General features: G+C 43.2%; 1 protein-coding gene across 4 annotated transcripts in view; it reads left to right on the forward strand.

Moving 5' to 3' along the window:
- The first annotated feature begins 1,753 nt into the window (after window positions 1-1,753).
- The window catches only part of FAM222B (family with sequence similarity 222 member B), a 28,163-nt gene continuing 16,282 nt past the window's right edge, over window positions 1,754-13,634 (forward strand). The window contains exons 1-2 of one of the 4 annotated variants that reach the window (XM_026861561.1): window positions 4,739-4,771; window positions 5,460-5,860. Coding sequence is in view for 1 of the 4 variants with exons in the window: in XM_026861564.1 (XP_026717365.1) it covers window positions 2,024-2,030 (7 nt within the window). In the remaining 3 variants the exon portion in view is untranslated. Of the gene's footprint in view, window positions 2,031-4,738; window positions 4,772-5,459; window positions 5,861-6,670; window positions 6,688-13,634 lie in introns of those variants that run through there. The other 3 variants (XM_026861562.1, XM_026861564.1, XM_026861563.1) reach the window with 3 other exon arrangements.

Here is a 13,634-nt window from a genome sequence, read left to right on the forward strand (position 1 = left end):
GCTGTGCTGCTTGGATAAACTATGGGGAACTGGGGATTTCCAGCTAAATGTGTGCAACAAGTGTATCTTGTGTTGATAGAGTGCAGAGCTGACCTGACCGGTGTCTAGTGAAAAATGTCAAGAGTTGAATACCAACTTTAGTAAGTATTAAGTGATTTAAGGTTTCTACTGTTGGGGGAAAAAAAAAAAAAAAAAAGGCATCTTTTTAATTACCATTTTCACTAGGAGCTAATGAAGGAGGCTTGTGCTGGAGATGGAGGGTTGCACCCAGCCACCCAACTGTGGCTTTGCTACAGTTGATGTTCTGCAGCCTCCAAAACAGTAAACTTGAAACAGGAAGGTCTGCTCTGTGAGTTGATGGTATCTTTCTCGTTAAGATAGATTCTGGGAAAGTAAGCCGCATTCCTTAGCTCCTGCAAACCCTTTTAATTGTTTTTTCTCACAACCTTAGCCTGATCTTATCACATAAGTAATTGTTGCATCACATTTGCTTTATTCTTTCTACTGGGAAGTCAGATAATTGCTTTATACTTTTTAATGGGAAGTGTTTGGGAAGCCTGCTACCTCCAAGATGCATGTGAGCAGTTCAGTGACTATTGCAACACTTTCATTTCTCCCAGCTTTTCTGGAGCTCCCCGGGCAGAGAGTGGGAGAAGCGAGGCATGGGTGGCTGGTACCTTCTCTAGAACCAAGTAGCAGCCATAAAGTTATTTGGTGTTTTAGACTGCCATAAAAGCGAAGCTACCAGCTCTGATGTACCTTGTAGTTAGATATATCTCATCTGCGGGAATATTCAGCCAGATCTTCCTTATGAAGTAGTATTATAGGGTATTAATTATTCATAGTCAGTTTAATTCTTCTTTCTTGCATATTTAATTGTAATAGCATGCTGTATGTCACAATGATTTCCCAGAAGAACTGTACACCAAAGGAAAACCATTCAGGTATATAGTCTTAAATATGTCCATGCTAATCTTTTTTGTTTAATTTTGGAGCAGAATGGGATATTATCAGATGTTTCTTGCAGAGAAACAATTATGCAAAATCATGATTTCGCTTAATCTTTTCAGCTAAATTCTTCAAGCTCAAATAGCTGGTTTCATTTTTGCTGATGACATTTATGTTGTCTTGCTTATTTTATGAGGAAAAAATGCTTAATGGGAGGGAGGACGTGACTTTTGTTTTCTTCTCTGAAGGGGGGAACCTCTATCAAAGACTTTGGCAGTGCCGATCAATTCCTTCCAGAAGATGAAGGAAAGGAATAAGATTTTTGTTGATTTTTTTCAGTGATCAGAATAGCAATGCCAAATGCTTGTGTGATTAAGATTTTTTTTTTAAACAACTGGGATGGACTCTTAGTTCTTGATGTGAGAAAATATTGGAGGCACAGGAACTGCAGATGCATTCACAATTTGATTTGCGTGACCCTTGTTCTAGAGCTGTTTCACGCTCGTAAGGCACTTGGTGAAACCAAATCCCTTGTGTTTGGAGAGCAGGATTGTTCTCTGAGATTTACTGTAGGAGTTTAAACTTCTGAAAAATCTGTTTACAATGTGTCTGAACTGGAGGACAGAGGACACAGTAGAGACTGTTATCTGTTTACTGCTCAGATAAGGAGGTGGAATAGATTGCTGGCCTGTTTCTGAACTCTGCTTAATGAATGGTTGCTAGGCAAATTGCATCTCAATCAGCTTAATCCTCAAGATGTCATTTACAGGTCTGCTCTTTGTGAGGGCCAGAACTGTGTGCTTTCAAACTGTACGGGCCAGAAATTGCTAGCAAAGCAGCTTAGAATAGCTTGTTCAAAAATTCAGCGTACATGTGTTGCTGAGCTGCCCAATTTAAAGTGCCTGTTGTCGCAGGGCCGTCATTGCATGGCCGTGCGCTAGATTAGATGCTCAGTGATAGACAGGAGGCAGCAGCAGCATCATTAGCACCGTTTCTGGATCAGCACAGCATACGTTTTGGCACTGGATTAACGTGAAAGAAAACGTTTCTAAATGGGGACTGCGCTGCTGACGTGATGAAAGGTATTTCTGTATTGGCTGAGCTTGCTCAGAGCCCAGTGTGGTTTTGGGGTGTATACATGGGACACGATTAACTTTGGCAAACAGTTGGGAGTGGGAGATGGTGTTATCTGGCATGGGGCAGGGAGCTGGGGCTGGCCTTGGTGAGAGATCTGTAATCAGGAGAGGGCATGGGCTGGTCGTATGAAAGCTTCAAGCTGCCTCTGAAACAGTGGACTTTCTCCTGCAGCATCAGGAGAGAGCCAGTTAATTGCATATGCTGGTATGTGTGTTGCCCACATACATTAGGCTCATGATTTAGTCCAAGGGAAAAAGTTTCCTAATATAGTTAAACTTTAACAGTCTCTTTGTAAAGAAAGATAACAAGATACTTGTTTTTATTGGTTTGCCATGACAGTGATTAATCTTATTGCAGGCGAAGCATTGTTCTTTGCATGGCTACACCTTCGTTTCCTTTGAAACATATCCTGTCTGAGTGCTGTATGTCATGACACCGAACACTGTAAATGCAGACTGGGAAAGACTGGACTTGTTGAACGCTGAAGACATTTTAGAACTGTTTATGGTCACCATGTGCTGATATGAAATGTCCTTCATGTGACACAGTTATTAAAAGTGCAGGTGAAAGCGTAGCCTGTGAACTTTGCAGTGCTTGCACAGTTTGGGTGTGTGCAGCTTTTGTGTTATTCAAAAATACTGTTAAAATTTCGGGAAAAGATTGTATTAAATCGTTGAGAGCCTCTCCAAATAAAGCATAAATAAAATATTCTACCTTAGTCACCAGCAAAATGACAGTGGTGCTTGCATCTTTACACTGTAGATGGGAAGAGGACCGTTGAACAGAAGACTTTGTGATCAGAGAGTGCTTTTCATGCAAATGAAGATTTTATTACATGCTGCTGAATCAGGGGCTTGTGTAGCGAGAACAGCACAGAAGTGATAAGATCACTTTGTCATAGCTTGAAATTTTGCCCAGCGTGTCTTTCAGATCGCTGAAACGGGCAAGAAGCACTCTTGTTAAGGGCACAGCAGTAACTGATATAATATTTTGGGGGCAGGGCTTTTTTTATTCGTGGTATGGTCTGTCTGCAGTGATCCGCCACGTGTCTGCAGCCCTGATTTCAAAGCAACGAGGAACTGCAACGCATAGGTGACCCTGTGTAGCAGCAAAGTCATAAAAACTCTCGTTCCTGATGGGATCCCGGTTCTGCTCTTGCCCGAATGGGTACAGCATCTCCTCTCTGCTGCAGGCTGGGAGCTGTTAGCATTGGGCAGAGCAGGACTGTCCCTCCTTTTGGCTGGGATCGCCTGTGTTGCCTGTTCCTGAGTCGTGCAGGGGCTGTGCGCGCAGATTGGGACTGTGCTTTGCAGCACAGGGCACCCATCCAAGACGACTGGCTCTGTTGGTTTTCCTTTTGTATTTGTTAGCTAATATTGTCTTCCCGATGTCCTTCTTTCATGGTTAGAACCGGTTTGGTTTAATGAGGGCTGTTGTTGCCAACAAGCGAAAGGATATGTGTAGTGGAGTAGGCATCTAAATCCTCCCCTGCGGATGGGTAGTGTTCAGCATCCTGATGTGACCTTGGTAAAAGTTCTCGGGTGTGTTACTTTCCTTCTTTATTTCTCTCTCTTGCTGTGTAGCAGCATTCCTTACAGAGAAGCGTCTGAGCTATTGGAAATCTGTCCTCTCTTCTCTTCCTCTCTCCAGAGACATTGTCAGCATAACACCCAAGCTACTTAGATTGACGCCTGAATATTCTGCTTTTGCACAATCAGGAGGCATTCAATGAAGTAGCAAGGTGAGGAGAAGTTTTAAGATTTAGGACCGACATTTTTACGTGCTTTTCAGTCCATCATTTTGAATAGTCTTGGTGAGGAAGGTCAAAGCTTCCTTCACATGGGATGCCCCCATATGTGTGTGGTGAGCATCCATCAGAGCATGTAGCACAGGGGAGAAACATGCTTAACAGCCATCCCATTGCAGCGTGGGGCTGTTCATATTTCACATTCCCATTTGAAGAGTCTAGGAATAAAATCTAACCCTGCGCATTCCTGGAGAGCTTCGGAGCAGCAGGATGGGACCTTTTTCCCGTTTTTTCTCATGCAGATTATGATAAGGATTATTCAGTGTTTAAAATCTGGTTTATACTGGCTTCTGAATTTCATTTAAAATAAACATCTGGAGAGCTTTTTGATCTCCTGTGCAAGACTGTTATCTGCCTCACTTGTTAAAATGACTTCTGCTTAATTTTTAGTGAAAGGCAAAGACCTAGATCATTTTGGCCCAGAGGCAATCTGAATGGTTCACATTCTGCAGTTAGAAATTTCCACAAGCACACAGCCTATCCAGCAGATATTTAAAACGCTTTCTCCTCGTGAGCATGGCAGTGATGGGTTTCTGTTTCTTCTGTGCTACTCTTTGGGGTCTGCAAGGCCACTACCTGTAGTGCCATTTGTACTTCTGCAAAGCCTCCTTCTCCTGGTGCTGAGCACGTATCGGAGCAGATGATCTGTTCAAGGAGAATTACAGTCTTGTCCCTTTGCAGCTCGCAGTACAAAGCCCTCCTCCAGGAGATTGCCACAGTTTGCCACTATCCCGCAGTCAGATCGGTGGGACAGTGGGATAAATCAGTTATTTATTCAAATTACCTTTATATTTGGAGTATGTTTTCTCTGATTTGACAGGAGCTCACTCCTCTGCTCTTCACTGGAGACTGAAAATGTGTGCCTGTGGCGAGTGCTGGGTATGTGCTTCCTCTGTCTCTCTGGCTTTGAAATGGGTTCCTGTTGCTCTTTGGCAGACCCTGAAGCAGTGATCTGTGGAAGCAGCATATTCAGAGCGAGAGTGACTTTACCTCTTTGTTTTCTCTATTTATTTATGTCTGTATGGGATCAGCTGGCCCCGCATTATGTGTGAAGTAGTTAAATTTTAGCCCGCATCTGTAGGATGTGATTTCTCCCCCTCCCTTCTATTCGCTTTGATCAAATCAAATAAAAACGCAGTGCTTTCATTTCTAGTTTTATAGTTTCAAAGACAATCTCTTGACATGCTCTAGCAGTCTGGACCCGAGTCCTTTTTTTCCCTTAGTCCAAAGGCGCACTGTGTCTTGCGCCTTTCTCTGTATCAGCAGTTGCTATCTGCATTGGCTTTTATCTGCATCACGAGACAAATGGAAGAGAGCAAGACACTGCAGGGATGGGAAACAGACTTATATGTGCAATGGAAATATGTAATCAGTCTGCCACATGGAGTACAGACCAGTTTCTATATTGGAAATCCGTAGCCTGTGCTCCCAGAAATGTGAGGTTAGATTTTAGGCTTTGAAGGTTGGTTAATCCCCCCCCAGCGGTTAATACCAACATAAAAATTTTCTGTGATGTCAAGCCTTTCCTTCTAAATGCCTTTTTTTTTTTTTTTTTTGCATATGTCAGCTATACAAAGCAACACTCAATTTGAGAAATGAGCATTCAAACACTCCATAAGCACTTTATTTTTGTCTGCTTTGTGAGCAGCTGAACACATGTCCAGGCTGAAATACGCTGAGCTGCTGCTTCTCGGCGAGCGTGCCAGTGCCGCTCGGCACGAGGAGCGGTGAGAAGGCTCCCGGCCCTGCAGGCATGGGACAATTTGGAACTTTGTCCGGTGTCCTGAAGAGGCACTCCTGACCTTCGTCCTGGAAAAGCACATCTGCAGATCTCCTGCTCAGCTGCATCCCAGAGGAGAGGATCCCAGCTAAGCCGTACAAAATCATCTCCAGTTTCTCAACAAGATGAGCACTCTGGTCATCCTGATCAAAACTCGAACCGTGTCTGATGGCATTCCTAATGTCGTGGTAGGCATTACTTTTTCAGAGTAGTAGTGCTTAAAGTGAACTGTGTTTCTCTCTGCATTAAGGAGTCAGATTCAGCTGTTCAAAGCAAGTTGATAAATTGCTTTTCATTAAGTGTCTGAGCGCCAAGGGGTTCAGTATGTGTTCCAAGGAAAAAATACATTAATTACAGCTTCTGTAGAGCATTTATCAATCACATAGTTATAAACAGTACTAATGCAGTTAATTGAAGGTAGAAAAATTTACCTTTTGAATTTGTTGACTGTAGCAATTCAGTGTTTGGAAAGACGGATTGTCTGGAAATTAAAATCAAGCGATACATGGGGGATTGCATGAGTAACTGTCTCGAGTGTACACCTGATCAGACTCCGGCACAGTGTTCGGAGGGGGGGTGCACCCTTTTAGTGCAGGATGCATCGAGGAGGTCAGGTCTGCCCATGGCTGTTACAGCCCAGGTTATCAGGAGCTCGGCATTCATGTAGACGGGTTTGTGCTGTGTTTGCTGTTGAGGTACGGGTGTACGGGTGCGGTAGCAGTGTTTTGTTCTCACCCACGCAGCCAGGTTATGTTTACCATGCAAAGGGATGTCTCACCGACTGTAGTACAGTTACCACTGCCTCTGTGTCCTGTCCGTGTAATTTATTTATTGCCGTCTGTGTTGGGTTTTTTTTCTAAAGAAAAAGGCAAGTGCAGAGGAGGAAGGATGCACAAAAGCAAACAGAAATCTCCTGCTCACCTCTAGTCAGTAAAACTTACCATGAAAAAAGAAATCTTTTGTGAATGTAAACTTTGGATAAAGGCGATGTGTTGACAGCTGCTGAAGGAATCAGGTGAGATCTCACTGAAGTGTTTTATCAGGCCTGCAGACAAAAATCTCTGGTGCTTGTGGTGTGCAGAGGTTTTGAAAACATCTTGCACACTCTTTGTTGTTTTCCCTGTGGCTGTTTTGAACTGCCAGCCGTACAACTGGCCGGATTTCTTGCTTCTCAGGAAAGCACGGAGAATAGCAGAGACTTTTTACAGTAACTCACAATTAATGTATTTCTCATCTTTTCTTCTGTTGAGTTGTTATGAGATAGCCTTTGAGTTTCTTGGAAGACTGATAAGGACTCTAGGTCTGTGTCAGGACAAGCCAGCAGGGCACCACCACCTTGTTCTGAAGGTTGATGGGAAAACACCATCCCAGTGTCTGGTCCAGCTCTTTGGTATTCAACTGATAGCTTGTATTTTCTGCTGGTGAGTGTTTTGTACTTGTGTTGCAACTTCTGTTTGAGGTTCTTGGAATACTTTTCATCTTCACAGTAGGCTGCACAGTATCTCCAGCTACAGAAGAAGGTCTTATCTTGCCCTTACAAATGGTAAAATGTGTATCTAAGAGCTGATGTGTTCATGGTCCGCTAGGGAGCTTGAGCACAGTGTGCAGTTGGACAGAGATCTCCAATTTCGTATCTTAAATACAAATCTGCCATGTATTTCTCTGCTTACTTTGTAAATGGGCTGTTAAAATTTCACCATAGGTGGGACCTTAATTCAGTATCCGAAGAGCTAAATACTACACCAAGCTACTGTCAGTGTAATTGTACAGGTCAAAATGGTACACACGCATAGCCAATGCAAACTGAACCCCCCCGTGAGCCTGCCCACCCGTGTTCACACACCACCGGCACACCTGGTCCACAAGTGAGTCACACTTTATTTTTTTTCTTAATATGCAAGTTCAGTTTTTTGGTTTGTATGAAGTCTAATTCATTCTGCCTCATCTTATTTGCAAATATTTCTCATTTTCAAGTGAATCTATTTTTAAAACAGGACTCGAAGCATATTTTTTCAATATCTAACAAATGTCGGGATTGTTGTTTGTGTGTTGCATAGAGGTAAAATTTGTTCAAATTTAGCTCCGAAAAAATGTTCTTTTTAAATAATCAGCTTGTAATAAACAGGGCAAGATAGCTACTTCCCTACTTGGGGAACTGTCATAATCTGTAACTTCTAACGATATTTTAGAAGGCAAAACTGTCATCCTTCTGTCATGTGCAGCCACAAGGATTTCTGTAAGTCACGATTAAGACTTTAATTCTGGGCTTTTATATAGTAAGTGTGGAATGAGAGAAGATAATGATAATGGTGATCTGTGCAAAGCAGCCATGGGAGGGGGAACTATTTCATCTTTCCCCTTCACCAAGGCAGCTGTACTTAAGAAAAGCTTCCTTTTCAGATCTGGGAAGACAAGAAAGTCGGGAAGGAGGAATTCTGACCGAGAGTGGTGTGAGGAAGCTCACAGCTCTTGCATGTCCTTTGTGGTAAAGTAAAGCCCAGAATTAGAACCTTGTGCCTCTCCCAGATACAGAACACGTAGGAAAGCTGCACATAACACCGATGCAGTGCACGTTCTTGCTGATGGTGTTGAGGTTGTAACTGCAGGCTCTCCACTATGGGAAAGGGGTCAATGTGTATTTTGGTTTCTTATCACTCGAAGGCAGAAGGAAGTTGCTTACGAGGATGGAGAATGTCTGTTGGTGGGAATGTGTGGTGCCTCCACTTGGGTATGTGTTAGCAGCATCCTGTAGTTCGGTAGTTGCTGGGCTGATCTGGGTTTGCTTTGGGTGGGAGTCATCTCAGCTAACCCGAATACCGTCATGTTCACGTGAAAACATGCACACTCGTACCTGTAAGTCTGTTCCGTGTTTTATAGTAGCTGCTGTGATATTATAGACGCTGCTCGAGCATGTAGGAAGAAAGCGGGTTTAGTTTGCCCTGAGGAGAGTGGATGCTTTGGCGGAAGGAATGTTTGTTTGCACTTCTTGGTATCTTGTTGAAGAAAATGTTATCTTCTGTGAATGTTACAATGGCAGGTAGGGAGTCTGTTTTGCATTTTGAAAATACAAATGTAAGCCTAATATCCTGGGCAAGATATGATTTTCATGACAACACTGTGTTTACCTTATCTGTTCTCTTAGCTGCTGCAGTTCAGCTGTGGCATCCTTTTCTCCCTCTCCTAAATGACGGTGCAGATTTATGGACTGTGAAACATAGCTAAGATACATCCCAGACTGTTTCTTCATCCGTGTTTCCCACCAATAGAGCATTAAAAACTTGGGAGTTGGAAGTTACCATATAAAAGGAGAAAGAAAATTAATTAAAGGTCAGAGTGCTTTAGTGTAGTGAAAATTCAGAGGAGGCAGATACAAAGTTATTCAAATGGCTTTTTTGACTTCAGGCAGGTTGATTTTCCTATTTCTTGCGTATGTTCCCATGGTAAAAGCAGTATCTCATCTGTCTCATAACTGACCACTAGCATATGTGTTTCAAGCACAGCCAGAAATACTCCTTTGAAGCTTTGGCCAGGCCGTACAATCGTCCCGACTTGTCTTTTCTACATCTTTCCTTCGCCTTAGAAGTGGCCTGCAACACCTGGCAAGCCCTACTTAACGCCTGTGTTGTCTGTCAGCTCCTGCCACATTGCTGAATACGGAGTTAAATCTAAAAATAGGCTTAAAAAGAGGTGAGGGCTTTGAGCAAAGTAAAATAAGCCACTGATTTGGGTCATGAAAGGGAATTGATGTCACTGGTTCTCTGTTGCAGCTTTCTTGAGCTAAGAGGTTCTGCTCTGAGCTGTGAAAATGCAGAGGAGCGGTGGTGAGCAAATGGTGCCTAGGAGAGGGAAGGGTGGTCTCCTTCCAGTTACCCCGGGAGACTGCCCAGACCGTGACCTTGTAAGCTTGACGTGAGAAGGTCAAGGTGGTATTGAATGCTCTGCAGTTTCATTTATCTTCATGGTTGTCTTCAGTGGTAGAAAACTGTCACCCACTGCTGTCCTTTTAATAAGGAGCAACCACTGCATCGGGTGATTAAATGCTTCATCCAAAATTACATCAGGCACCTGTGGTGAGCCGGATACTTCCCTTGATGTCTTCTGTCATAGGCTAGCCCATAATCAGGACACCAGTCTTCTAACATAAATCTGGTCCAAAAACCTTAAGCCACTGTAAAAGGAGTTGTGTGCAATTTTTGCCTGTTTCAGAGTGGTTATGTGGCTTCAGTAATGTTTGTTAAGTGCTTTGATATGCTTTGGTGAAGGGCAGAGTGTTAATAATTAAAATTGGAAGGAAGTTCTAAAGTAGTATGGGGGATGAGGACCGCTTTCAGGTCTGTTAGTTAACAAAAAGGCAAAATATAAATTGACGAATCAGCAGGAATTTAGTTTCACGCTCCCTTCCCCCAGCCACCTGCATGGGCTGAGCACAAAAAGCAGCTAATTGTCTGCTCTGCTGAGGAGATGAAAGAAGCTGGTCCTACAACAGGAAAGGCTATTGAACTGCATGAAGGTGGTAAATTATCAGCACTGAAAACCTTTTGAGTTGGTATCTTTACGTGCTCAAAAAGTACATTATTTGTACTGCTATTTACAGTGTTTGGGGGCTGATGAAACCAGCATCTCGTGATGCGAATCTTATGTTTCAGTCCGTGTAATTAAGAGGTCAGTAAAACTGAAACTTGCTTTTGAAACTCTACGCCTTCACCGTGTTTGGGTATTGTTGAAGGGTGTGTTTGGTGGGGACGGGCCCTCTTAATGGCTTTATTTTGGCCCAGCTAACGAGCTGTTTGCAGAATTGCTCTGTGATTTGCAGTGGGCAGACTGTAAAAGCGGCCTCATGTTTGTCCATTTTACTGCTAGCAGTTTCATTTGCAAAGTGCAGGCAGGAGCAGGCTTCTTGCCAGCAACAGCTTCATTCAGATTAGGGCTTTAGTTCAATTATGTCCAATTAACTTTTATTGCAGATAGCAGTGATAATTACTTGCAAGTCAATTTTTTGGCTGTGGTTATCCCAAGGCTAAAGTCTGAGCTTGATGGATTTTAATAACTGAAGTGACGTATAGCTTTTCCTCTTTTTTTTCTTCTTTAGGCCTCAATTAGATGAAAGGTCAGAAGCTATGTAAAAATCCGTCTTACAATTAAAGCCAACTGTTCTACTCTTCAGCAGATGCGTAGTCCTGTGTTTTAAAATAATCTCTTGGGACCGACCTAAAAAAAGGCTTTTTAAACTCTAAGATCATAACCTTGAGCTTGCTGCTGCTTTATCCGAAGAGTGAATTTGATGGAGCTGATGTCACACGTGGCAGTAGCTGCCCGCCTGGAGCCGAGAGCCACCGCCTTGGCTTTTTTTACTACGCTACATCCTGTTCAAAATTGCTCACCTAGAAGCCTTTAGTGGTAGCCCTTGGGTGTGAGGAGTGATATGAACAATATTCCATTTAAGTGCTGTTACCCCAAAGCTGCTTCATTTTCTTCCTTGTTGAGTGTTGCCATCCCAGCTCGAGGAGATGAACGGAGCTGGGCTGCAGCAGGTGCCTCCCTTCTCCTGAAGCGCCCCACGTACATTTAAATTCCCTCTGCCTTCACCTCGAAACTATTTCATTTTGTTGCCTGAGTAACGTTATAAATGGAGGTCAGCCTAAAAGGTGAAATGGTTTACAAGCAAAATCATAGTTAATTAAACTGCAAGAAGCAAAAATTGATTTTGATCGAAACTGTTGCAGGGCACTGCAGAAGGCCCACCTGAATGCAGAAAGCCAAAAGGTCCTGTGCTGGCAGATGCTGACAGTGCATTCTGCTTGTTACAAAAGACGACTTTCTATTGTTCAATCTCCCTATTTATTTATCCCCAAGTACACTCGATGCTATTGTGATTTATTGCCATTTCAAAAGACTACCTCTCTGCGCATTATTTTGCAGTTTTCCATTTATAAAACATTAAGAGGATGTGATACTGGCCGGCGATGAATACAGTGCTAGTTTGGTAATTTTGTTCCAGGAAACGGTAAGATTTATCTCTGGCTCTTCAGCAGTCCCAGGAAAGGGCCATTCTGGTAAGTGCCCAAGAATAAAGGGGAGTTTTAGGGCTGGAGAAAGGCAGGAAACCTGCAGGATCAGTCTAGACACTGCAAGGCATGGCTGACTGGAAGGAATCGTATTGAATGCTGAGGTTGGGGAGGGGGGTCCAGTGTCAGCAGTTGACACAAACATATTTTTGAAACCATTAGACTTTAGGTTACTTTGGGAGAGGGAAAAGGAATGAGTCTCATTTGGTCTTGAGCAGCCTGCCAGGGGGTAAATGAGACACTGAGTTTCCCTTGGAGCATGAAAATTGGCCTGGATTCAATTATGTTTCCTGGCAAGCTCTTACAGACATTTGTACCCAAGAAACTTCACAACTCAAGTTAGTTTTTGTTTTTGTTTGCAGCATTTATATATGCTGAACTTGAAATGTGCCTCGTGCACTTCGGGGTTGCCGTAAATCCCACCAGAGGTTATGGAATTTCACGGGGCTACCTTGTGAATAAGGAGGAGAAGCGAAGCGTATCAGCCCGCCACGAGCACTTAACAACCCTCACACAGTTTACGGGACCCCAGGGTGCTGGAAACTTGGAATAGTTTGGAGCTTTTCTTTTGTATGTGGGTGGATGCTCCTGCTTCCTCCTGGCCGCAGGCTTTGTGAACAAGCCCGCAGTTAATCGTGGAATTTCAGACATGCGTGTTTACTTTCAGGAACCTAACTTTAGACTTCACCAGCTTGCTTTCATCTAAACCAGCTCAGTTTCCCATATTTTGCTGGCCAGGGATGGTTTGTGGGGAGTGTTTCCTTTGTGTGCTTTACCCTGTAAGGCCTCTTGGGAGCTTCAGAGACTGGTGTATTTAAAAACTTGGCAATAACTCTGCATATGTGGTCTGTTTATATAATGATAAAGCTGTGTTAGAGTATTAGAAATTTCCTAGTAGTACCGAGTTGCTTTACACCTAGGTTTTACTCTAGCTTGTAAAAGTACCCCCTGGCCTGAAGGAGCACTGGGTCTGCCAGGGGCAATACTAAACTTTATCAGCCAGAAAACAGTATATCTTTTTGAGTCCAGAAAGGCAATACTGTGGTAGGTTTTACTAGAACTGATTCTTAGCTCTACAGGGAGGGCGTCCCTGGGCAGTTGGTGGAGGTGAGTTCTTCCGTCCTACCTGGTGAGCCTTGGGGGTGACAGGACTTGGTCCAAAAAGTCTGTGTGGGGAACACTGTGCTGCCTGGACCAAAAAACACCCTGATGTGCAGGTAAGTCTGAACGTGACAGTCATTGTGGGGATGTGACAATTACCCCCAAAGGCCAAACACTACAAATCCCTCTTAAGCTTGATGTGCTTTGATCTAATTATTAATAAATCTTAAGAGAAAAAAAAAATCTGTTCATGTGTCTAAACCTGCTATTTCATAGACCGTCCTGCAGTATGTGTGCTGTTAAGATTATATCCTGCAGCCAGATTAGATTAAAATCACTTCAAAGAGGTGAATTTATTTATTTATTCCAATTTAATGATTGTTTTCATCTAGAAATATACTTTATCTTTTTATATATATTTTCAAGACAGAGCTTGTTATGCTGTTTGGCAGTATACAGAATCAGTTTAAAATACAACTGAAAAACTTGAAGGGTTTTACAGCTGCCCTCCATTGCTGGGTGTCAAATTTACTGGTCAGCTTGCTCTCCAGTTTGCAGCTGACTGGTTTAGATGACAGTGTCACCCAGTCTGGTGTGAGGAACTGAAGGAGTTAATGCCTCAGACATTCATCGAACTGTTTGCTGCACTTTGTGTAAGCCTGATACTTCATATAAACGATGCGGGCCTTGCTAGTGACTGTGCCCTTGAAGAAGAGCTAAAAGACTAATAAGAGGGGACCATCTGCCCCAGCAGGAGCCAAAGGCTGGATGGTTGCCTGAGAAGCATGAAGTCAGC

The sequence above is a fragment of the Athene cunicularia genome, assembly GCF_003259725.1.
Source record: "Athene cunicularia isolate RWA chromosome 19 unlocalized genomic scaffold, athCun1 chr19_part1, whole genome shotgun sequence".
Classification (NCBI taxonomy): Eukaryota; Metazoa; Chordata; class Aves; order Strigiformes; family Strigidae; genus Athene; species Athene cunicularia.